The sequence below is a fragment of the Heterodontus francisci genome, chromosome 1 (genome assembly GCF_036365525.1).
Source record: "Heterodontus francisci isolate sHetFra1 chromosome 1, sHetFra1.hap1, whole genome shotgun sequence".
In the NCBI taxonomy this organism is placed as follows: Eukaryota; Metazoa; Chordata; class Chondrichthyes; order Heterodontiformes; family Heterodontidae; genus Heterodontus; species Heterodontus francisci.
The window spans coordinates 150,764,527-150,790,283 of NC_090371.1; the positions used below are offsets into that span (position 1 = coordinate 150,764,527).

Consider the following 25,757-nt stretch of genomic DNA (forward strand, 5'->3'; position numbering starts at 1 on the left):
TTCCCAGTGATCTTTTACTATGACGTGTAGGGGGAATGTTCAAGAAGTTTGCAGATGACACACAAATTGGCCGTGTTGATCGCAAACAGGATAGCTGTAGGCTGCAGCAAAGTAACAATGGGCTGGTCAGGTGGGCAGAAAAGTAGCAAATGGAATTTAACTCAGAGAATTGTGAGGTGATGCATTTGGGGAGATCAAACAAGGCAAAGGAAAACACAATAAATGGGAGGATACTGAGAGGTGTAGAGGAAATGAGGGACCTTGGAGTGCATGTCCACAGACTCTTGAAGGTAACAGAACAGGTCGATAAGGTGGTTAAGAGAGGCATATGGAATCCTTTCCTTTATTAGCCAAGCCATAGAATATAAGAGTAGGGAAGTTATGCTGGAACTATATAAAACATTAGTTAGGCCACAACTTGAGGACTGTGTGTAGTTCTGGTCACCTCATTACAGAAAGGGTCTAATTGCCCTGGAGAGGAGATTAACGAGGATATTGCTCGGAACTAAGATTGGGATTGGAACAGAGGAGGCTGAGGGGAGATTTGATTCAGAAGTACAAAATTGTGAGGGGCCTGGATAGACCCTATTTACCTTAGCAGAGAGGTCAGTGACTAGGAAGCATAGATTTAAAGGGAAAAGGATTAGAGGAGAGATGAAGAAAAATGCTTTCACCCAGAGGGTGATGGGGGTCTGGAACTCACTGCATGAAAGGGCAATAGAGGCAGAAAACTTCATCTCATTTAAAAGGTGTCTGGATGTGCACCTGAACTGCCATAACCTGCAGGACTATGGACCAAATGCTGGAAAGAGGGAATAAGCTGGGTGGCTCATTTTTTTCTGAATGGCACAGACACGATGGGCCAAGTGACCTCTCACTGTGCCGTAAACTTTCTATGATTCCATGGACTGTCAATGGCAAAGAATTTCATACAAAAAAAAGTGGTACGGTTTAAAAAGACCAAAATAGTAAAAAATTACAAAGTAAATAATCAAAGTTTGCCTACCTCATACAGTTGCCTCCATTCTTCAAAGCATTCTCCACACACTGCAGGAGTAAAGTCTATGTTGATTCTGGGAAACCACACGCTTAGCATGCACATCAAAATGTAACCATGATATTGCAGATGTGTGATGTTGAATATGATCTTCTACACCTATGATGTATAAGGTTCTAGAAGCTGTACCATTACACCAGCTTGTTTCAACTGACCAAAACAGGCCATTAATCCCCTAACCCCAAACCTTACAATGCTACAAGGTCTAGTGGAATGGATGAATAGGATTGTGTGTGGAGGTTGCAGAATATTCCGAGAAATATGAACACCATACAGAGTAAGTAATCTAGTTTTCTTCTTCATTAATCATCTTTCTCACACTGTGCGAGCATAAAATATAATAAAATTAGGCAGCCGGACGTCATTTCAGATGATACATAACACCAGCTACTAGAACAGACCTGCTAAAGACAACATCAGGTGCAGTAAACATACCTAAACAGTAATGTTGGGTAAATATGTGATGATCTTTCCCATAACTCCATGCTTTAATCTCCCCAGTCAGGTTTCTGCCCCTGCCACAGCATTGAAACAGCCCTAATCAATGTCAGAATTGACATTTTATGTGACTGTGACTATGGTGCATTATACCTCCCCATCTTTCTCAACCTGTTAGCAAACTTTGGCATGACTGACCACAAGATCCTTCTCCAACGCCTTTCCTCTGTTGTCCGCACTACCCTCGCTTGATTCAATTCTTATCTATCCAGTTGTAGCCTGCGAATCTCCTGCAATAGCTATTCTTCCCGCTCTCGCAATTTTACCTCTGAAGCCCAAGGATCTGTCCTTGGCCCCTCCTCTTTCTCATCTATATGCTGCTCCACAGTGACATTATCTGAGAACAAATCAGATTCCACATGTACGCTGACAACACCCAGTTCCAGCTCACTGTTACCACTCATCTGCTCCACTGCCTCTGTGTTGTCAGACTACTTGTCCGACATCCAGTCCTTGATGAGTTGAAATTTCCTCCAATTAAATACTGGGAAGACTGAAGCCATTTCCTTCAGGCCCTGCCATAAACTCTGTTCCCTAGCCACCAATTCCATCCTGGCTACTGTCTCAGGATGAACCAGAGGGAACCTCAACATCCTATTTGTCCCTGAGCCAAGCTTTCGACTTCACATCCTCTCCAATACCAAGGACACCTACCTGCACCTCCGTAGTATCGTCCATATCCACCCCACCTCAACTCATCAGCTGCTGAAACCCTGGTCCGTGCTTTTGTTACCTCCAGATTCGACTATTCTAATGCTCTCCTTGCCAGCCTCCCATCCTCCACACTCCTTAAAGTTAAGCTCATCCAAAACTCTACTGCCCATATCCTAACTCACACCAAGTGTCGTTCACCTCCCTGACATCCTCCTCCAAAGCACTCCTCTGACCAACACACCTTGCTGTTCCACATATTCCTTTCTCTCCAGGCACCAATCTCAAATCTCCATCTGAATAGCCAAGACTCAGCCTCATCCTCAAGCTATTGCCATCTTGCACCCATTCCTCACAATGTCTCACTGAATTGCAGCCAAATGCTCTCCAGCACTTGGCTCGCATCTCATTCCATCCTTTCCACATATTCCACTTCTCACACTCATAACTCTCTGCAATCTCTCATTGCAGAAGAGATCACACAACACCAGGGAGAGACAGAGAACCGGGGATGGACTTGCAGCCATAGCCCTCTCGATGGCATTGGAGGAGGACACCTTGGATATTAGCAGGATGGCACAGACATTCAGACATCGGTGATGGAGAGATAGAGATCGATCATCGACCTGGTGACGGCATTAGATATCACATTGCTACTTGGCACTTAACAGTCACCCATGTTGAACTGATGTCACTAACTGAAATGTCGTATCTACTATGTCAGCTTTGAACTCTTTCCCCATGTCAGCAATAACTCATGTCTTTTACCTCCCACAGATCTTTCAAAGGTGACAGCAAAGCAGTGTGGGAGAAGGCCAAGGTGTACTCAGAGGACGGCAAGCACACCCTCCACCAACGCAACTACACTCACCTTGTTGGGTCCTGCATTAGAGCAGGCTAGGTTGTCATATGGCGATGCACACATCACATATGAGCAGCAGTAGGGGCTGGAGACAGGGACAGCAATGGAGTGTCCCCATTGGAGGGCACCGGACACTCCAAGCAATGCTCAGCTGGATGTAGAAGCTGAGCCTTGGGAGTCATCCACGAAAAGGAAACTTGTGCCGGAGGCAGTGCACACCCTTGTCCAATTCTAACACGAGTGCCATGATGCCTCAGGCATTTGCGCTGATGTCCATCTCCATGGCAAGACTGGCCATCTGCATGAAGAATCAAACACAGTAGGCAACTAAAAGTATGCTGGCCTGGACCAATGGCTGTCACTTTACACAGGATGGAGGAAAGCCTTGCCTTGTTGGCTCAATGTCTTGCTGAATTGCAGCCAAATGCTCTCCAGCTCTTGGATAGCATTGAGGTGCAGGTGGGCAGAGGGGGAAGGTGGAGAAAAGGTACACTGCAGTGGGGACTCATCTCAAGGTGCTCCCATTTCTCATCCCTTGATACCAGCACCCCACCGCCCGCCCCCCCCCCACCCCCACCAATTCAGTCAGAGCTCCACATGCTGCCTCCTCACCCGATGATCAAGTCTGGCACTGCACCAGGTGCAGTCTTTAGTGGTGCGCTCACAGGTTCCAAAACCATGATGAGTGTTAGAGCAGGGGAACAAGTGGCCTGTCTTCAGCTCTGCCAGAGCCACAGGGGTTGCATCATGTAGGAGTAACAGGAAATGGATGAGAAAGACTTATTAGATGCACAAGGCAATTCACTTGGATGTGTATAGCAATGTTAATGGTGTTCAGTTAAAGTGTTTCATTCATTGATATAAACATAATTTGAACTCTTCATTCTCCTGGCCTCTACTTTGTTGCACCCTGAATTCACCTCAGACAGTAGCCTTCAAGCGAATGGTATGACCGGGTTGTATAAGGAGAAAGGGGTGTGAATGTGGCAGTTGGATTTTTGATCACTGGAATAAATTGTGTTAGGGGCGGGAGGGTGACCACAGGGTTCATGATTGCACTGTGAGATGCTCTCACGCACTAAGTTTATGTGAAGCGTGCCTACAAGAGGATGTTGCGGACTTCTCTGCTAGCAAGATGAGCAGCTGTAGACACCATAGTCATATCTGGCTCCTCCTCCTCTTCCTCCTCAGATGCCGATTGGTCTGCACCTTTCTCTTTCTGAAGCTTCACTTGTATCTGCAGTGCAATGCACAGCAAGCCACAAACATTCTGGAGATCCTTGATTGGGCATATTGAAGGGTGACTCTAGATCTATCAAGAAAGCTTATACGCATCTTCAGTAACCCAACGGTTTGCTCTATGCTCGCTGTTGTAGCTGTGGCTCCTGTTGTAACTGTCCTCTACATCATTGGTACGGTTCCTTAGAGGAGTCATCAATCAGGTCCTCAGAGAGAAGCCCTTGTCTCCAAGGAGCCACCCACTGACACTATGTGGAAATGCAAAAATCTGTGGAAGATGTGACTGCCGCAGAATGAATGAATCATGGCAGCTCCCAGGATATCTTGCATGGACTGGAGTCAATGGGAATCAGGGGGAAAACTCTCCACTGACTGGAGTCATACCTAGCACAAAGGATGGTGGTTGTGGTTGTTGGAGGTCAATTATCTCAGTCCCAGAACTTCATTACAGGAGTTCCTCAGGGTAATGGCCTGGGCCCAATGATCTTCAGCTACTTCATCAATGACCTTGCCTCCATCATAAGGTCAGAAGTGGGGATGTTCACTGACGATTGCACAATGTTCAGCACCATTAGTGACTCCTCAGATACTGATGCAGTCCGAGTCCATATGCAGCAAGGCCTGGACAATATTCAGACTTGGACTGATAAGTGGCAAGTTAAATTCCTGCCACACAAAATCACAGAATTGGTCAGTGCAGAAGGAGGCCATTTGGCCCATCATGTCTGCTCCGGCTCTCTGAATGAGCAATTCATCTAGTGCCACTCCCAGCCTTCTCCCCATGACACTGCACATTCTTCCTTTTCATAGAACAGTCTAATTACCTTTTGAATGCTTCAATTGAACCTGCTTCCACCACACTCTCGGGCAGTGCATTCCAGACCTTAACCACTCGCTGCGTGAAAAAGTTTTTCCTCATGTCGCTTTTACTTCTTTTAACAATTACTTTAAATCTGTGCCCTCTCGTTCTCAACAGGAATGCCAGGCAATGACCATTGTCAACAAGAGAGAATCCAACCATCTCCCCATGACATTCAATGGCATTGCCACTGCAAAATCTCCCACTACCAACATCCTGTGGGTCACCATTGACCAGAAATTGAACTGGACCAGCCATATAAGTACTATGGCTACAAGAGCATGTAAGAGACTGAGAATTCTGCTACAAGTAACTCACCTCCAGACTTCCCAAAGCCTGCTCACCATCTACAAGGCACAAGTCAGGAGTGTGATGGAATACTCTCCACTTGGCTGGATGAGTGCAGATCCAACAACACTCAAGAAGCTCGACATCATCCAAGATAAAACAGACCGCTTGATTGGCACCACATCCACCAACTTAAACATTCACTCCCTCCACCACCGCGGACAGTGGCAGCAGTGTGTACCATCTACAAGATACACTGCAGCAACTCACCAAGGCTCCTTCAACAGCACCTTCCAAACCCGTGACCTCTACCACCTAGAGGACAAGGACAGCAGATGCAAGGGAATACCACCAACTGCAAGTTCCCCACACACCATCCTGACTTGGAACTATATCACCATTCCTTCATTGTCGCTGGGTCAAAGTAGGACCATAGAAACATAAGACATTGCAGCAGGAGCAGGCCATTCGGCCCTTTGAGCCTGCTCCACCATTCAATAAGATCATGGCTGATGTGGTTGTGGTCTCAACTACACTTTCCTACCTGCCCCCATAACCCTTGACTCCCTTGTCCAACATAAATCTAACTCAGCCTTGAATAAATTCAATGGCCCAGCCTCCACTGCTTTCTGGGGAAGAGAATTCCACAGACTAACGACCCTTTGAGGAAAAATATTTCTCATCTCTGCCTTAAAGGGAAGACCTCTTATTCTTAAACTGTGTCCCCTCGTTCTAGTCTCCCCCACAAGTGGAAACATCTTCCCAGTATAGAAACATGGAAAATAGGAGCAGAAGTAGGCGGCACAGTGGCGCAGTGGTTAGCACTGCAGCCTCACATCTCCAGCGACCCGGGTTCGGTTCTGGGTACTGCCTGTGCGGAGTTTGCAAGTTCTCCCTGTGACCAAGTGGGTTTCCACCGGGTGCTCCGGTTTCCTCCCACAGCCAAAGACTTGCAGGTTGATAGGTAAATTGGCCATTGTAAATTCCCCCTAGTGTAGGTAGGTGGTAGGGGATGTGGTAGGGAATATGGAATTAATGTAGGATTAGTATAAATGGGTGGTTGTTGGCCAGCATAGACTCAGTGGGCCGAAGGGCCTGTTTCAGTGCTGTATCTCTCTATGACTCTCTGTCTAGGCCATTTGGCCCTTCGAGCCTGCTCCGCTATTCAATACGATCATGGCTGATCATCCAAACTCAGTACTCTGTTCCCCCTTTAGCCCTAAGAACTATATCTCTTGAACATATTTAATGATTTGGCCTCAACTACTTTCCGTGGTGGAGATTTCCACAGGTTCACCACTCTCTGGTGAAGAAATCCCTCCTCATCTCAGTCCTAAATGGCTTACCCCTTATCCTTAGATTGTGACCCCTGTTCCTGGACTCCCCCGCGATCAGGAATATCTTCCTGCATCTAGTCTGTCCAGTCCTGTTAGAATTATGTAGGTTTCTATGAGATTCCCTCTCATTCTTCTAAACTCCAGCGAATACAAGTCTAATCAACCCAATCTCTCTTCATACATCAGTCTTGCCATCCCAGGAATCAGTCTGGTGAACCTTCGCTGCACTCCCTCCATAGCAAGAACATCCTTCCTCAGATAAGGAGACCAAAACTGCACACAATACTCCAAATGTGGTCTCACCAAGGCCTTGTATAACTGCAGCAAGACATCCTTGCATTGTATTCGAATTCGAAACACACCATTTGCCTTCTTAACTGCCTGCTGCACCTGCATGCTTACTTTGAGCAACTGGTGCACAAGGACACCCAGGTCTCACTGCACCGCCCCCTTTCCCAATCTATCGCCGTTCAGATAATAATCTGCCTTTCTGTTTTTGCCACCAAAGCGGATAACCTCACACTTATCCACATTATACTGCATCTGCCATGTATTTGCCCACTCACTCAACCTGTCCAAATCACACTGGAGCTTCTCTGCATCCTCCTCACAACTCCCACTCGCACCCAGCTTTTTTTTTAGAGATACTGCACTGAAACAGGCCCTTCGGCCCACCGAGTCTGTGCCGACCATCAACCACCCATTTATACTAATCCTACACTAATCCCATATTCCTACCACATCCCCACCTGTCCCTATATTTCCTTACCACCTACCTATACTAGGGGCAATTTATAATGGCCAATTTACCTACCAACCTGCAAGTCTTTTGGCTTGTGGGAGGAAACCGGAGCACCCGGAGAAACCCCACGCAGACACAGGGAGAACTTGCAAACTCCACACAGGCAGTACCCAGAATTGAACCCGGGTCGCTGGAGCTGTGAGGCTGCGGTGCTAACCACTGCGCCACTGTGCCGCCCACAGTGATTGTTTTAAGTTCCTCCCTCCCTTTCACCTCTTGATTTTCAAGTTTCTTTGGCAGGTTTTCTAAGTCTTCTACAGTGAAAACAGATACAAAATACCTGTTCAACGCCTCTGCCATTTCTTTGTTTACCAGTATCAATTCTCCAGACTCACTGTATAGAGGACCAACTCTCGCTTTAGTTACTCTTTCCCATTTAAATATTTGTAAAAACTCTTACCATCTGTTTTTATATTACTAGCTAGTTTTCTCTCATACTCTACTTTCTTCCTCTTAATTATATTTTTTGTCATTCTTTGCTGGTTCTTAAAATCTGTCCAATCCTCTGACCTACCACTAATCTTTGCAGATTTGTAGAATGTTTCTTTAATTTGATACTATCCTTAACTGCCTATTTAGCCACGGATGATGCATCCTTCTCAAAGAATCTTTCTTTCTCACTGGGCTAAATCTTTGCTGAAAGTTATTAAATATCTCCTTGAAAGTCTGCCACTGCATCTCTACTGTCTTACTATTTAACCTAGTTTCCCAGTTCACTTTAGCTAGCTCTGTCTTCATACCCTTGTAATTACCTTTATTTAGGTTTAAAACACTAGTCTTAGACCCACACTTCTCCCTTTCAAACTGAACGTGAAATTCTATCATGTTATGATCGCTGTTGCCTAGCGGCTCCTCTACCTTGAGGTTATTGATTAATCCTATCTGATCGCACATTACCAGGTCTGGAATAGCCGGCTCCCTATTTGGCTCTTGAACATACTGCTGTAAGAAATTGTCCCAAATACACTCTATGAACTCATTTTCCAGGCTACCTTTGCCAATCTGATTTGCCCAATCTACATGTAGATTAAAGTCACCCATGACTAAATCCTGGAACTCCCTTCCAAACAGCACTGTGAATGTAGCTACACCACATGGACTGCAGCAGTTCAAGAAGGCAGCTCACCATGAGAGATTTAAAAAAAAAATGCTTGATAACCTTCTCGTGGTCACAAACAATCTGAACATTGAGGGATTGGAATCCCTTGCAATTGATGAACACTCCAGGCTGTTCTAAGGGTGCCGTAATTGCCACATGTGTGAAGTCAATGACTCCTTGCACCTATGGGAATCCAGCCACTGCAGCGTAACTGACAGTGTTTGACTGGCCTCATCCGTGGCAAAGTGGACATAAGTGGCAACCTTGTAAAACAAGACATTGGGGACTTGGGAGATGCACTTACAGGCAGCAGATTGTGAGATCCTGGAGATGTGACCATCAGATCTCTGGAAGGAGCCGAAGGCAAAGAAATTCAGGGCTGTGGTGACCTTGTCAGCCATTGGCAATGTGTGCCCACCTGCCCCTCTTGGAAGGATGTGTTATTCTAGGCTGCAGATGTCAACAACATCCTGCTGTCAAAGCCTGTGAAACTGTTGCTCCATCACATTCAGGAAGCTGATCCTCTGCCTGTATATCCTGAGCTACAGCTCTGTGTCCATCCAATTTGTCCTGTGGAGTGGCATGTGGCTGCAGAGAAGGCAGCTTCTGTCGCTGCTGATGTTGTTAGGCCTGGTGCTGCAGCAGTTGGTGTAGCTGCTTTTGTTGCTCCTCAAGTTGCTCCCATGCTGCAGTGAAGGCTGACAGCAGGGACGTTGAAATCAAAGTGAGCAACTTCCAAGATTGGTGAAATGACTTCCAAAAAGGTGGAAATCACCTTCAAAGCAATGAAGTCTGGCTGTCAGAACAATTGCTATGAGCGCAAGCCTTTCAGAGACTGGCCAACAGCTATGAAATTTCATGCTTTAAAGGCTTTCCACCACCTCAATTTCATTGAACAGTGACTCCCCACTGTGCTCTCGCCTTGTTGACCCTAGCGAATTCCACACAGCTCATGCAACCTGTTCAAGCCAGAATGCTGAGTTAAATCCTGAGTTAATTAGGGTTTTAAATATTTTAATACTTACCATACAGCTCCATGGGGGTTAAACCTGGAAGTGGGCGGGATCATTCACAACCTGACACCAAATTTCGAGGCTTTATTTCCCCCACCCAACAACTCGCGACCCTTGGCAGTTAGAATTCTGCCCATTGTATGTGTTGAAATACACATTTTTTATTGTGCACTGAATAGCCGACATAGTTCTTCTCCTTCCACCCCCTCCCAGACTTCCCTTTTGACAATTCCATGGAGCTGCATGAATTGGATGCAGAAAACCAATTCAAAACAGCACAACATTTACAGATTCAACAATATGTCACTATCCAAGGACCCATGTTAATACATGAGGCTGCTTCTACTTGGATATGCTACATGAGATCTGTCAACGATGCCTCCACTTCACAGCAGAGGCAGAGACTGAGCCATGTAACCTACTGCAGGCTGAATTACAGACAACATCAAAGGCAGAGCTGGCTCTTCCCATTGCTGCCAGTTATTGAGGCATAAAGCTTCTATGCAATGGATCCTTCCAGCCCTCCATAGGAGGTATCAGTCAGTTAATCTAGTCTACAGTGCATACTTATATAAAGTAAGTGACTAACGGGATGTATACTTGGAAAAATGCCTTCATCATTTTCCTAAGGAAAGCACTGCTAAATTTTCACTGCCTGGTATGTTTTCTGAGAGTCCATTGCAGACAAAAACTATGTGGCCATCAAGGCTCCAGATATTAATTTTAATGTATAAAATCAAAAGGATGGGATACCACTAAAAATATGCAGGTCATTTCAGAAATGTTATTCTACATCCTAATACTCATTATCCAGGCAGTAACCATGATGCTTTCATTATGCAGCAGTCAATGACCCACTAGATTTACAACCGTTCATATCACTCATACCGATCAGCAACTGTCCAGCAGGGGAGAACAGTCTCTGTGTTAAAACTAAATAACAATTTTGTGTAGTCGTCCCTTTATGTTCTACTTATTTGTTTTTGCTTGCTTATAGGCTTTCTGGTTGGCTGATGGTGTTGCCATATGTTCCAACCAGAGCCTTTAGAATCCTACAATAGAATCATAGAATGGTTACAGCATAGGAGGAGGCCAGTCAGCCCGTCATGCATGTCCATGCTGCTTTCTGCAAGAGAAACTCAGCTAGTCCCACTCCATTCTTTCCCCATAGCCCTGCAATTTTTTTTCTCTTCAGATGCTTATATAATTCCCTTCTGAAAGCCATGACTGAATCTGCCTCTCCCACACTCTCAGGCAGTGCATTCCAGATACTAACCGTTCACTGCCGTAGGTTCTTTTGCTAATCACCTTAAATCGGTGTCCTCTGGTTCTCAACCCTTCCACCAATGGGGACAGTTTCTCTCTCTATCTACTCAGTCCAGACCCCTCCTGATTTCGAACATCGCTCAACCTCTCTTCTCTAAAAAAAACACTTCTCCAATCTAGCCAGATAACTGAAATCCCTCATCCCTGGAACCATTCTTGTAAATTTTTTCTGCACCCTCTCTAAAAGGATGCCCAGAATTGGTCACAATACTCCAGTTGAGGCCAAACCAGAGTTTTATAACGGTTCATCATAACTTCCCTTCTTTTTTACTCTGTGCCTCTATTTATAAAGTCCGGGATTCCGCATGCCTTTTTAAACACTTTCACAGCTTTCCCTGCCGCCTTCAATGATTTGTGCACATATACCTCCAGCTCTCTATGTTCCTGTACCACCTTTAGAACAGTATCCTTTATTTTACACTGCCTCTTCTCATTCGCCCTACCAAAGTGTATCACTTCATACTTCTCTGCATTAAATTTCATCTACCAGGTGTCCACCCGTTCCAACAGCCTAGCCATGTCAGGACAATGGTGGGGATGTGGTAGGGAATATGGGATTGATGTAGGATTAGTATAAATGGGTGGTTGTTGGTCGGCACAGACTCGGTGGGCCGAAGGGCCTGTTTCAGTGCTGTATCTCTAAATAAATAAATAAATGTCCTCATGAAGTCTAACATCATCCTCCTCACAGTTCACAATACTTCCAAGTTTTGTTTCATCCATAAATTAGACTAACTAACCAACTGTGCAGATGCTTCAAATTATTGGGACAAAAATGGAAAATAAATTGGCATAATAGCACAGATCCTGACTTTATATCACAGGAGTTTGAGACCATGTGTTACATCTCCTAAATGCACTGCTACCAACATTGTCATGTGCATATTAAGCATGTAGTTTGTCTAGAATAGATCAAGCTTAGGCTTCCTGCAATTTGCAGAGGATACTTAATCCAGAATTGCTACTATGTCTAATGCTATAAACAGCAATTTGTTATTACCATAACCTATAATGTAAAATTGCTTGAAATACTTCCAAGTATTTCTGTATTTTCTGAATTATAAAGTGTATTAATTTTGCTCACATTGTAGAACAATCTAACCGTGCGCCAAGAGTAAAACAAACGTAGGCTCAGTTTCCACACAGCTGAATTTCAGTTTTCAAATGCTTTGCTGATGTGATGTTGAATCAACACTGGTGCCTCTTTGAAGGGAAGGATGAAATATCAATAAAGTGTCAAGCCCAAGTTAGTCTCATGCATCTCAATATTCTCATGAGTATTTTGTTCAAAAGTAGTTTTTTGTAAGCTTTGGAGCGGATTCCCACCTACTCTTTTGATCAAAGATACTGCATTTGCACTGCAAGTTGAAAATTAAACCTAGAAACTAGAAATTAAAAAGTAGCATTTTGTTCAAATTTTTTTTTAAATATTCAAAGCATACAAAATCAAGGGAAGGACGCCTACATCTGCAAAGCTCTACCACACTTGTTACAGAAATGCACATCTTTAAAACACCTACACATTGAGCTCACGGTAGACAGCATTCTGCAACTTCTTTTCCCAACCTGTAAAACAAGCAAAATGCGTTGGTAAAATCAAGTTTATAAATAATGAGAAATATTTTAAAAATAACAAGTCTTCCCTCCCTAGCTTCAAAAGGATATTAATACAGTGAAGAAGATCCAGATAAGAACGACTAGGATGATTCTGAGATTTAAAGCTCTAAGCTATAAAGAGAAACTTAAAGAAATGAACTTGCTTAAAAAAAAAAGTAGATCTAAGAGGTGATTGTTGTTTTTGTATCTGAATAACATGATGTGATGGAAGGACTCAAGTTTCCTGCTGGATATCAACCCAGTTCAGAGCTTGGAGCTCCACTCACTGGAAGCTGTCAGGACCTTCTAACTCAGGGGCGGGAATGCTACCATTAAGCTAAAGGCTCACTCATTAAAAAGTTCAGGAGCGTGGACAACATTATGCAAACAAGTTATTTAATTTGAACTGTATTCACAGAACTTAAAAACAAGTAGAAAAATCAATGACCTCAAGTAAAACCAGATATTTGAAGACATTATATTTTCCAAAATATAGTGGGTATATGCAGGGAAATCTTCCAGCAAATACAGTTATGCTACGCTGACTAACTTATTTTTTATCTGAGTATTGAATGGATAGCTGCTCAGGAAGAGGATCGAAGGTTATACAGAGACACAGACCAGGAGCAAACAAACAAACCCAGAGTGACAGGCTGCTTTATCCAACGTCATGAAGGGATATAGATTTGTCCCAGAAATTCCTAAAAGGTACAGAAGTCAACCAGATCAGTGGGGAGGCTTCAAAAAAATGCCTGCCACTTAAGCTTAGCAAAACAAGAAAAACTTGTCATGTGAAGTATCTGGGCTTCTCTTGCATAATACTGAAGACAGTTAAACAAAAATATAGGTCGAACTCTAGTTACAAACTGTCTGGCTTTCTTATTACCTGGGAAATGGTATGCACATAAAGAGGTGGAGGGAAATAATTACAGCTCTACAGTGAAGATGCATTGTACTTTAACCAAGACAGGCTGTATGATTATACCTATGTACCAAGTACAGATATTTTCTGCTGTTCAATATTCAGTGTATTAACACCTAATCTGTACTAATGCTTTGTCTTTCAACACACCATTAACATATTGTTTGCCTTTGCTCCGTGACCTTTTCGTCAGCTATGTGGCCTGGTCCAATCTCAACCTCCTTTGTTATCTCTTGCCCCACCCCCACCTCATTTGCTTATAACCTGTGACTTTTCTAATATTTGTCAGTTCCGAAGAAGGGTCACTGACCCGAAACGTTAACTCTGCTTCTCTTTTCACAGATGCTGCCAGACCTGCTGAGTGGTTCCAGCATTTCTTGTTTTTATTACAGATATTTTCTTAACTGAAATGGAAGAAAATCAAACATGGGTCAACTTGCCCAACAGGATTATTTGCCATTTTAATTCAAATAAAACCCCCAACCTGGAGTGTCTCTCATATCATTTAAGATAGATTAGAATATGGTTCTGAGTTCCAGACACGAGCACAACAGTTGAATCAATTTTTTCCTCTTTGCTCCTTTTAGTCATTATTTTCTCCTCTTTCAAGTACTTCCCCCTCCCACAATCCCTTTCCCAACCTATCACCACTCCACTGCCTTCCTACGTGTGTCAGCCGTGGCTTTGTTGGTAGCACTCTCGCCTGAATCACAAGCTTCCAGGTTCAAGTCCCCATCCCAGGGCTTAAGCACAAAAATCAAGGCTGATACTCTGGTGCGGCACTGAGAGAATGCTGCAATGTCAGAAGTGCTGTCTTTTGGATGATATGTCAAACCAAAGCCCCATCTACCTGCTTGGGTGGATGTAAAAGATCCCATGGCACTATTTCGAAGAACAGCAGGGGAGCTATCCCTGGTGTCCTGGCCAATATTTATCCCTCAGTTAACATCACAAAAACAGATTATCTGGTGATTATCACACTGCTATTTGCGGGAGTTTGCTGTGCGCAAATTAGCTGCCACGTTTCCTACATTACAACAGTAACTACATTTCATTGGCTGTAAAGCGCTTTGAGACGTCCAGTGGTCATGAAAGGCTCTGTACAAATGTAAGACTTTCTTTTTCTGCCCTCCTCTCCTATTGCTGTTGCAGCTTGAATTCCACCTTGAATAAATCCATAGCTATCCTTTGTGCCTCTCTTGGCATTCTCCATCATGTCTAACAAGGTGGTAGCAACACCAAATGCTCCAACATCCTCCTGCACCCTGCCAAGGCTGCCCGCTACGATCAAACCTCAACAACATCCTTCCCATTCTGCTCACCCCACCTGACACTTCCTCATGGACTCTGCCAGTGGATCAATAATCATTGCCCTGCTCTGCATTCCCCTCCAAAATGTTGGTCCACTCACAAAGAATGCCCACACTATCCATGACCTTATTCTGGCTTTAACAGGAACCTCAGACGTGAGGCAACGCTTTGTTGTTTGGCAAATCCTCCCCACCAAGTTACAGTTTCCACCATCTGTCCAATCTCCATCTCAGATCCCCTTGGCCTCTCTTCCCTAAATTCACTGCCCTCCTGGCCTCCCTAAATCTCTTCCTCCTTAGACACCACCCTCTCAACCTTGCTACCTCCTATGTCTCTACTCTCATGGTTTCGATCACCAACAATACCATCCCTGAACTCTTTCTTGTATAGCCTCACATCCCTACCATTATAGCCTCACCTGCACTCACCTTTAATAGGTCAACATTTCCCTTTACCACTCTCTCTCAACATATTTATAAAAACTTCAATGTTTGTCTTTGATATGTAAATATTTTGTCATAGTCTCTTTCTGCACCTCATATCACTTTCTGCGTATCCCCTTGCTGTCTGCCAGATTTTTACCTTTCTTTGCATTTGGGAGCCTTTTCTTGCCACTTGATACCATCTCTTACCTCAACCATAGTTGCTGAACTACACAAGTGGAGACTGGTTTTTAGGGATATGTATTGGTTTTGTATTGTACTAATTATTTCCTTGAATACTTCCCACTATTTGTAGGTTTACATGTTAAGCATTCAGCCCAGTTTACTGTGGTCAGTTTATTTCTCATCCCTTTGAAATGTGCCTTACTTCAGTTTACAACCTTGATTTCTGACTCTCCCTTTTTCCTCCAAATGTAATCATGTTAAGGTTACTATTTGCAAGATACCCCCTTACTATTAGAGTGTTAACTAATTCTGGGTCATTGCTCATCACTAAATCTGCTTGTTTCCTTGATGGTTCTAAAGCATTCTGTTCTAGAAAACTGTCCCAAGTACAAGCCAGAAATTTATCGCTTTTATTACTGGAATTGTTCTGCTTCTCCCAGTCTAGGAAAAAATATAATCGCCCATTATAAGCACATTGTTTCTTCAACATGCTTTCCTGATCTCCGTACATCCCACCATTACATTCACTATCAGCAGGTCTGTAGGCAACTTCTACTACAGTCTTGTATCTTCTGCTGTTCCTTAACTCTACCCAATCACCCTTCATGAAATCTTTTTCTTTCCTTACTAGGGCAATTGTGTCTTTTATCAATATTACTACGTCCCCTCCTTTCCCAATTTTGGTATCCTTTCTAAAGGTCCTGTAGTCAGGAATATTTAATTCCCAAACATGCTGAGGTTGTAGCCAGATCTCTATAACGGCTATTACATCCTACCCTTTAAGTTGAATTTGTGCTTTAAACTCAATTGTGTTATTTGTAATGCAATGCTCATCAGGTTTTCTCCGCCCCACCCCACCTCTGCCCCCGACCCCACCACCAACAGAACAAAAATGGCTTGAACAAAAATCAGGTAGAACACAGTCAGTGACTGTGACCCTGGTGCATCATTCCTCCCCAATTTCTTTGCAGCCTTGGTGACTACACCATCACCCTCCAACACCATTCATCCGTTTTCCAGTTTGGTGGGGCTGCTCTCACTCGGTACCAATCTTATACTTCCAATCGCAGCCAAACAGTCTCTAGCAATAGCCATCTTCCTGCTCCTACATCATTAACTCTGGAGTCTCTCAAGGATACATTCTTGGCACCTCCTCTTGCTCATTTATATGCTGCCCCATAGTGACAGTATCTGCAGAAACAGGGGTAGCTTCCATTCATATGAAATCCATCTCTTCTTCCCTACTACCTCTCTCGACCTCTCCACTGCTGCTGTGTTAACTACTTGTCCAACATTCAGTCTTGGATAAGCTACAATTTCCTTAAGTTAAATGTTGATCAGCCCAAAGACATTGGGCTGAATTTTGTTGAGGTTCCAACGTCAGGATCCATGGTGGGGGCGGGGGGGCCAGATGATCGTTCCGGCAGCGGCTCGCCATGGAGCCTGCACCAGGAGTGCCAGGCCTGATCTTCTCGGCAGTGGCAAGGGTCCGTGGAGGCCACTCCGCCACTGGGCGATTGAACCCGACTTTAAATATTGAAATAAAGTTAATGAATACATTTAAATAAAATGTCAGCAATATTCCCGGCTGCCTGGGATCATCCGTGTGGCGGCCGGCACTCACGCGCCTTCACTTTCCCGTCCAGGGAAAGCTGCTGCCACCAAGGTGGGGAAGGGGGGGTACTTAGGATTTTTACTGTAGTGGGGGGGGGGGGGCGTGGAGGAGAAGGGGTCAAATCAGCATGTATAGTGTAGGGGAGGCGGGGAGGAAGGGGTGATCTCTGCACTTTGAATAGTTGGAGATGGGGGGGATGGAGAGGAAGGTCAAATCTTTTATGAAAGTGTTTTGGGAGAAAGGCAACTATTATATTTGTGTTATTTGGAGGGAGGAAAGGGGCGATTTTTCTTTTTGCGGTGTACTGGGGGGAGGGGGGGTGACAGGTTTAAATATTTAAATTTAGTGGCAGGTCTGGCTGCCCTTTAAATATGGTGCCAGCGCCTGCACAGAGGCAGCTGATGCTGTTGCCGGCGCCGCAAAGCCTGCCCCCACTCCATGATTGGGGGGGTGGGGGGGGAGCAGCCCAACTGGCATATTACCTTGAGCCACTGCGTGGCATTTATTGCCCAGCGGCGGGAACATTAAATCCAGCCCACTGTCTTTGGCCCTATCCCAAATAAGTATCCCCTCCCTGGCACTGCTTCAGGCTGAACCAGACTGTTCGTAACCTCAGCGTCCTATCTGACCCCAAGCTGTCTTTCTGTCAAAAAGGCCACCTATTTCCACTACCATAAAAATAACCCTCTCTGTCTCAAACTAACCCATCTGCCTTGGTCATCTCCAGATTTGACTGGCCTACCTCCGATCCTCCACCTCATTAAATCCAGCTTGTTCAAACCTTTGTTGCCCATGCCCAACCTCATATCATGTTCCACTTGCCTCCTATTTTGACCTCTTGCATATCCCTCGTCGTCTTCTTTTGTCCTATAATTGGTGCCCTCAGCCAAAGCCCACTTCTGGATTTTCTTCCCTAAACCTTTTGCCCTTTAAGACTATTCTTAAATAGCAGTCTGGACGTAATTATAAGAATTTCAATTTGCAAAGCAAAAGTCCAAGGTGGATTTTTTTTTTTACCTGATTTCCGCAAGAAGTCCTTCAGATCCTCCTTCAAAGATTCAATTCGAACCTCTGATTTGTGAAGGCAAGTCTGCAAAGAAGACAGAAACAGAGAGTATGAAAACTTTTGATGTTGGATATAAATGAACAGAACACACCAGACAGTTCTTTTCAATTGTAGCTCAGTCATGGTTAAGAAAATATAAAGATGAGATCTTGGGAAAAAAGTGCTCCTCTCTCCAATATACAGTATACAGCATTTTTCCATAGTTACGAATGATGATCACAATATGCAACACGTAATGTAAGTGCCACTGTTAGGTGCTATGAATTAGCATATAGCAGTCTGGCTGAAAAATATTTTTTAAAACTTAAACGTGACCAAACAATCATAGAATTCTACACTACACAGAAGGAGACCAATTACATCTATGCCGGTGATCTAAAGCAGAAATCCACTTAGTCCCAGTCTGCTGCCGTTCCCCTCCCCCACCCCCACCTGCCACACTACATTACATTTGTCTTTTTCTAACATCAATCGACTTTTTTTAACAAAAGCTATTACAAGTTTTGCTTCTACTACTATTTCTGATTGGGCAACAGACTGTGTAAAAAAATCTTCTCCTAACCTCTCTCTACCTTCTTGGGTAATTTTTGGTTTTAAAGAATTATTATTGATTTTAATATCAATGCATTTTTTTGTATTTTTCTTCCCCTAAACGAATGCTGGTATGATAAAGAAACAGGTTTGGTGGAGTTACTGGGTGTAATGGCTAACAACGACTTGTAATTATATAGCACCTTTACCATAGTAAAACATCCCAAGTCTCTTCACAGGAGCATTACCAAACAGAATTCAACACTGAGCCAGATAAGGAGCTACTGGGACAAGTGGCTAAAAGCTTGATCAAAGAGGTAGGTTTTAAGGAGCGTCTTAGAGGAAGAGAGATAGAAAGGTGGAGAGATTTAGGGGGGGATTTACAGAGCTTAGGGCCTAGGCAGCTGAAGACATGGCTACCAATGGTGGAACAATTAAAACTAATGTCCACAATAAAAGCATAGGTACACCTAGATATAAAGGTACTGGGCTACAAATTCTACAATCTTTTTGGGGCAAACATTGGGTATTTCAGGCATAGGGGTGACTTTTGGGGCACAAATCAGAAAGGTTACACCAATTCAAAACTGCATGCTAAATTCCAATGGAAGGCACTGCCAGCAAAAGATACACCCAACGCTCAAAGGAGTAGATGCACGGAAATAAAAGGACAATACTGAGGCAAAAACCTGCTGTCCCAAAAATTTTATTATATAAGCCAGAATTGCACCTATTGTAAATAAGGCTTGCAGAAAAATTAGGTAAGCTAGTTGTGTGACTTACTAAACCTGTAAGTTGTGCATTGCACTGGCTCTGAATGTCAGTCGATACACACATTTCCAAAACAAGGGGACAGATTTTGCTGTGAGTAGCAATTAAACTTGCCTTTACTGATAGATTTTTATTATTTTTATTTAGAGATACAGCACTGAAACAGGCCCTTCGGCCCACCGAGTCTGTGCCAACCATCAACCACCCATTTATACTAACCCTACAGTAATCCCATATTCCCTACCACCTACCTACACTAGGGGCAATTTACAATGGCCAATTTACCTATCACCTGCAGTCTTTGGCTTGTGGGAGGAAACCAGAGCACCCGGCGAAAACCCATGCAGTCATAGGGAGAACTTGCAAACTCCACACAGGCAGTACCCAGAATTGAACCTGGGTCCCTGGAGCTGTGAGGCTGCGGTGCTAACCACTGCGCCGCCTATCTATGGAGTTTGCAAGGTAAGTTGCTGTCAGCAGGTCAGCAAAATAATGCAACGCCTTCCACAGGGCATCTGGGACCCATGTAAGCAGAGCAAGCAATTGCATATCCCCAAAACCAGAGCAAAGAATTGGAAATGAACAATGCAGAGTATGAACCAGAAAGCGCAACTTAAAATAGTGAATTCAATGTCAAATTAGGTACATAAAGCAAAATAAAACGTGAAATAAAGATTCGATTAAGAGAGAGCGAGATAAAAGAGACGGATAGAAAAAGGTAAAAAAAATTAAAATCCAATAATAACTAAAAGCTTAAGGAATGAGACTCCAATGCGTCTAAAAGTTAATTTTCAGTTCCAGAGAGGTTGTTTAGCAGTAATTGAGGCATTTTCTTTCCACCCCAGGAAAAAGAGGAAATCACAGAAGCGTGCAAGATAAGGCTAGGCCAAAGGAGAAGATAACCAACTGGGATGTACTCTGCCACCAAAGTCCACAGACCATGCCACTCATTTAAAGGATGTATCAGAAAAGATCTGCTTTGGGAAACAACATTTTAGTAAGAAAGCAGAGAAGAAACAATGGGGGGAGGGGAATTTTACATGGCGCCACTTTGGAAGTGGGGGAGCCTGGTAGCGGGTGAGGAACCCAAAAGTATCTGTAGCGTGTTTGACAGTAGCATTTTAACCCAGCCACTGCACTTGTATCTAACTTCTGGGTTTCCCGACCAATTAGTGCGAGCAAGCGTGATGACAACCCACATGAGTCCTTTTCAGTTGAACTACTTCAAAGTGAACTACGAAGAGAATAGCTGAAGGATTGGTAAGGTGAGGGAACAGAGGAAGCAACTGTAATTATGGATTTCCAAAGTGACAAGGCTGCACCTTGATTCACAGTTCCTCCCAAGACCTGATGCTGCTGTGTGTAGGTATTCGCAGGGAGATACCCTTCCCTGTCACGGGAGAAAAAAGCCTGATTCAGAGAGCAAGACGACATGGCTGGAGATCACTGAGAAGGTTAGCAGCAGGAACGTGGTGCCACGCTCTTGGATACAGAGCTGGAAGAGGTTTAATTACATAATCAGGGCAGGAAAGGTGAGGACAGTGGCCCATTCACCTTGATGTGCATATCACCCCAAACCCCTAATTCCACCTTCCAAAGCCTACTACCGCACATCACTTCTCACAACTTAATTTGCAGGTGCACCCATCCCTCTCTGCCTCTGCACTTCCTCACAACCCCATCAGACCATCTATCACTGACACTCAATCTCATCTTTGTGTAATGTTATGTCTATCCTTCATAGTCCCCCACAACAAATGTTGTCCTTCCATCCATTTGGCACACCCCATTACTCTCATTCATAGGCCTCTTGCAGGAGAGCACAGAACACCAGAGAGAAGCATAGAACTGGGGGTGGCCCTCCAGTCATCTTGACACTGACAGCTGCAGAGGAAGAGAAGCTGGCAGGAAGCCAAGTCTCGGTGTGTCTGGCCATCAGTGATGGAAAGATGAGGGCCTCCCAGCAACCTGGTGACGAAATTAAATATCACACAGCCAGATGGCAAACAACGCTCCTCATGTTGACTTGATGTCATCAGCCAATGAAATATGATCATATGCACAATGTTCACTTAACACTTTCTAACCTGAGCAGTTCTAATTCATGTTTTTAATCTCCCACAGGCCCATCAAGTGTGTCACAGGAGGACGACGAGGACTCTACAGAGGAGATCATTCACTCTGAGCATGCACCTTCACGGGACTCATACAAACCCTGCACCAGCTCAGATAGACACCAGTCCATCAGTGGCACTGGTAAGACAGGTAAGACTTTCTTTTCACCAGGTGTTTCACATATCACAAGTAGGCAACAGCAAATAGTGGAGACAGGGACAGCAGTGGAAAGTCCCCATCAGAGGGGGCAGGATGCTCTTAGCACTGCTCAGCTGGGTGCAGGGACGGTCGATATAAAGGGTAACTTTGGAGCAGCGACAAGAAAGTATTTGAGGTACTGGCAAACTTTCCAGTGGCACTGTGAGGAGTCCATCTCAAGCATGAGTGCCATGATGTCACAGCCTTTCGCGGTGATGACTTCATCCATGGAAAGAGTGGCCACCTGCATGCAGCATCAAACACAACAGACCGACAAGTGTAGGCTAGGTCCCAGCAATGGCTTTCATACTATGAATGCCACCTTAAATAGAATTGATCAAAACCTAGCCTTGGCCCTTTGAAGCTCATTGCGAGTAGGGAAGTACGGCTGGGCCATGAGAGGGAAGGTGGAGAAGCGGAGCATGGAAGCAGGAACTCTGCTCAAAGAGCTTCCATTTCTCACCAATTCTCCCCCACCCACACCCCTCCGTCAGTGCCCCACATCATGCCTGTGTCCCAATGACCGAGTCTGTCCCTGCACAGGCGCAGGTGAAATAGTATTTTGGGGAGGGGGGGGGGGTGCTGGGGGCCCTCACAGGCTCCAAAACCTAGAGGACATTGGCTAAGAGAATCTCAGTAGTCAGAGCAGGGATCTGAGCAGCCTACCTCTATTTCTACTGAATCCAGAGCAGGGATAGGCACCAACATGTTACACCATGGACACTTGCCCAATTATTGACTTGGCCACGAATATGGGGGCAATTAATCTGTATATAAAGTGTATAGCCAATCTAAGGCCATCAAAACACAGTCCAATTTAAAATACATGTCTCCCTATAAAGTAGCTAAGCATACTATTATGCCCAAGGCAGGAGTAATGCACAGTAATTCAGTCCCACTACTCCACAGGTCACAGCAGATTAAATCCCCCAACCGGAAAAATAGCCGAATTAATCACTTTATTTATCCCCAGAATAAAGCACGCCAAACCAGGTTTCTTTAAACAACAACAAAATTAACTATTTATTAATAAACCAAGTTTTAAATGATAATGACCTGACTATATATGTATGAAAAGATTTTATAACTCCTTAATCTTCCTAACCCTCATGCACACACAGACATTCAATTACCAACTGTTACCCGGGGAAAACGGAAATAGTAGCCGGGATTTTACACCCCACAAAGAGCAGGAAGGAGGCGGGGAATAAAATAACTGGATTGTAACTTCTGGTAGTATTTTCAAGATTGGGTGAGGTGTCCCAGAGTCGAATACTCAGATGCCACTCGATGTCTCTCCAGGTGAAATTTATGTACAGTCTGTGGTGGGAAGGTGTTCAAGGCAGTTCATCTGCAGCAGGCGTCACACAGATCTTTCAGCAACAGGTTGTAGCAACAGGTCTATTCAAAATTTAAAGTAGCAGTCTAACAGTGGAAACTTTCTTGAGAGTTCAGGAACTTCCAAAACACAACTGTCAACAGGACTTACTCTCAGCAAAGGAGCCTTCTCCCAGAGCAGAGCAACTACAGACTTCACTCTTTTTAAAAAATTCATTCAGGGATGTAGGCGTCACTGGACAGGCTAGCATTTGTTGCCCATCCTTAATTGCCCTTGAGAAGGTGGTGGTGAGCTGCCTTCTTGAACCGCTGCAGTCCATTTGGGGTAGGTATACCCACAGCGCTGTTAGGAAGGGAGTTCCAGGATTTTGACCCAGCAACAGTGAAGGAACGGCGATATAGTTCGAAGTCAGGATGGTGTGTGACTTGGAGGGGAACTTGCAGGTGGTGGTGTTCCCATGCATGGGTGTTCCATGGGTTTGGAAGGTGCTGTCTAAGGAGCCTTGGTGCATTGCTGCAGTGCATCTTGAAGATGGTACACACTGCTGCCACTGTGCTTCGGTGCTGGAGGGAGTGAATGTTTGTAGATGGGTTGCCAATCAAGCGGGCTGCTTTGTCCTGGATGATGTCGGGATTCTTGAGTGTTGTTGGAGCTGCACCCATCCAGGCAAGTGGAGAGTATTCCATCACACTCCTGACTTGTGCCTTGTAGATGGTGGACAGGCTTTGGGGAGTCAGGAGGTGGGTTACTCGCCTCAGGATTCCTAGCCTCTGACCTGCTCTTGTAGCCACGGTATTTATATGGCTACTCCAGTTCAGTTTCTGGTCACTGGCAGCCCCTAGGATGTTGATAGTGGGGGGATTCAGCGATGGTAATGCCGTTGAATGTCAAGGGGAGATGGTTAGATTCTCTCTTGTTGGAGATGGTCATTGCCTGGCACTTGTGTGGCGCGAATGTTACTTGCCACTTATCAGCCCTAGCCTGGATATTGTCCAGGTCTTGTTGCATTTCTACACGGACTGCTTCAGTATCTGAGGAGTCATGAATGGTGCTGAACATTGTGCAATCATCAGCGAACATCCCCACTTCTGACCTTATGATTGAAGGAAGGTCATTGATGAAGCAGCTGAAGATGGTTGGGCCTACCCTGAAGAACTCCTGCAGTGATGTCCTGGAGCTCAGATGATTGACCTCCAACAACCACAACCATCTTCCTTTGCACTAGGTATGACTCCAGCCAGCGGAGGATTTTCCCCCTGATTCCCATTGACCTCACTTTTGTTAGGGCTCCTTGATGCCATACTCGGTCAAATGCTGCATTGATGTCAAGGGCAGTCCCTCTCACCTCACCTCTAGTTCAGCTCTTTTGTCCATGTTTGAACCAAGGCTGTAATGAGGTCAGGAGCTGAGTGGCCCTGGCGGAACCCAAACTGAGCATCACTGAGCAGGTTATTGCTAAGCAAGTGCTGCTTGATGGCACTGTTAATGACACCTTCCATCACTTTACTGATGATTGAGAGTAGGCTGATGGGGCGGTAATTGGCCGGGTTGGACTTGTCCTGCTTTTTGTGTACAGGACATACCTGGGCAATTTTCCACATTGCAGGGTAGATGCCAGTGTTGTAGCTGTACTGGAACAGCTTGGCTAGGGGCGCGGCAAGTTCTGGAGCACAGGTCTTCAGTACTATTGCCGGAATATTGTCAGGGCCCATAGCTTTTGCAGTATCCAGTGCCTTCAGTCGTTTCTTGATATCACGCGGAGTGAATCGAATTGGCTGAAGTCTGGCATCTGTGATGCTGGGGACTTCAGGACGAGGCCAAGATGGATCATCGACTTGGCACTTCTGGCTGAAGATTGTTGCAAATGCTTCAGCCTTATCTTTCGCACTGATGTGCTGGGCTCTCCCATCATTGGGGATGGGGATATTTGTGGAGCCACCTCCTCCAGTTAGTTGTTTAATTGTCCACCACCATTCACGGCTAGATGTGGCAGGACTGCAGAGCTTAGATCTGATCCGTTGGTTATGGGATCGCTTAGCTCTGTCGATTGCATGCTGCTTACACAGTTTGGCATGCAAGTAGTCCTGGGTTGTAGCTTCACCAGGTTGACACCTCATTCTTAGGTATGCCTGGTGCTGCTCTGGCATGCCCTCCTGCACTCTTCATTGAACTAGGGTTGGTCTCCTGGCTTGATGGTAATGGTAGAGTGGGGGATATGCCGGGCCATGAGGTTACAGATTGTGGTTGAGTACAGTTCTGCTGCTGCTGATGGCCCACAGCGCCTCATGGATGCCCACTTTTGCATTGCTCGATCTGTTCGAAATCTATCCCATTTAGCACGGTGATAGTGCCACACAACATGATGGACGGTATCCTCAATATGAAGGCGGGACTTCGTCTCCACAAGGACTGTGCGGTGGTCACTCCTATCAATACTGTCATGGACAGAAGCATCTGCGGCAGGCAGATTGGTGAGGACAAGGTCAAGTATGTTTTTCCCTCGTGTTGGTTCCCCCACCATCTGCCGCAGACCCAGCCTAGCGGCTATGTCCTTTAGGACTTGGCCAGCTCGGTCAGTAGTGGTGCTACTGAGCCACTCTTGGTGATGGGCATTGAAGTCCCCCACCCAGAGTACATTTTGTGCCCTTGCCACC

General features: G+C 45.0%; 1 protein-coding gene across 4 annotated transcripts in view; it reads right to left on the reverse strand.

The window, feature by feature from the left end:
• The window catches only part of tbc1d19 (TBC1 domain family, member 19), a 225,189-nt gene that overhangs the window by 177,878 nt on the left and 21,554 nt on the right, over positions 1–25,757 (reverse strand). For all 4 annotated transcript variants that reach the window (XM_068009631.1, XM_068009553.1, XM_068009711.1 and 1 more), the window contains exons 2-3: positions 18,101–18,173; positions 12,552–12,597 (exon numbers count right to left, since the gene is read on the reverse strand). In XM_068009631.1, coding sequence (XP_067865732.1) covers positions 12,552–12,597; positions 18,101–18,173 — 119 coding nt within the window. The remainder of the gene's footprint in view (positions 1–12,551; positions 12,598–18,100; positions 18,174–25,757) is intronic.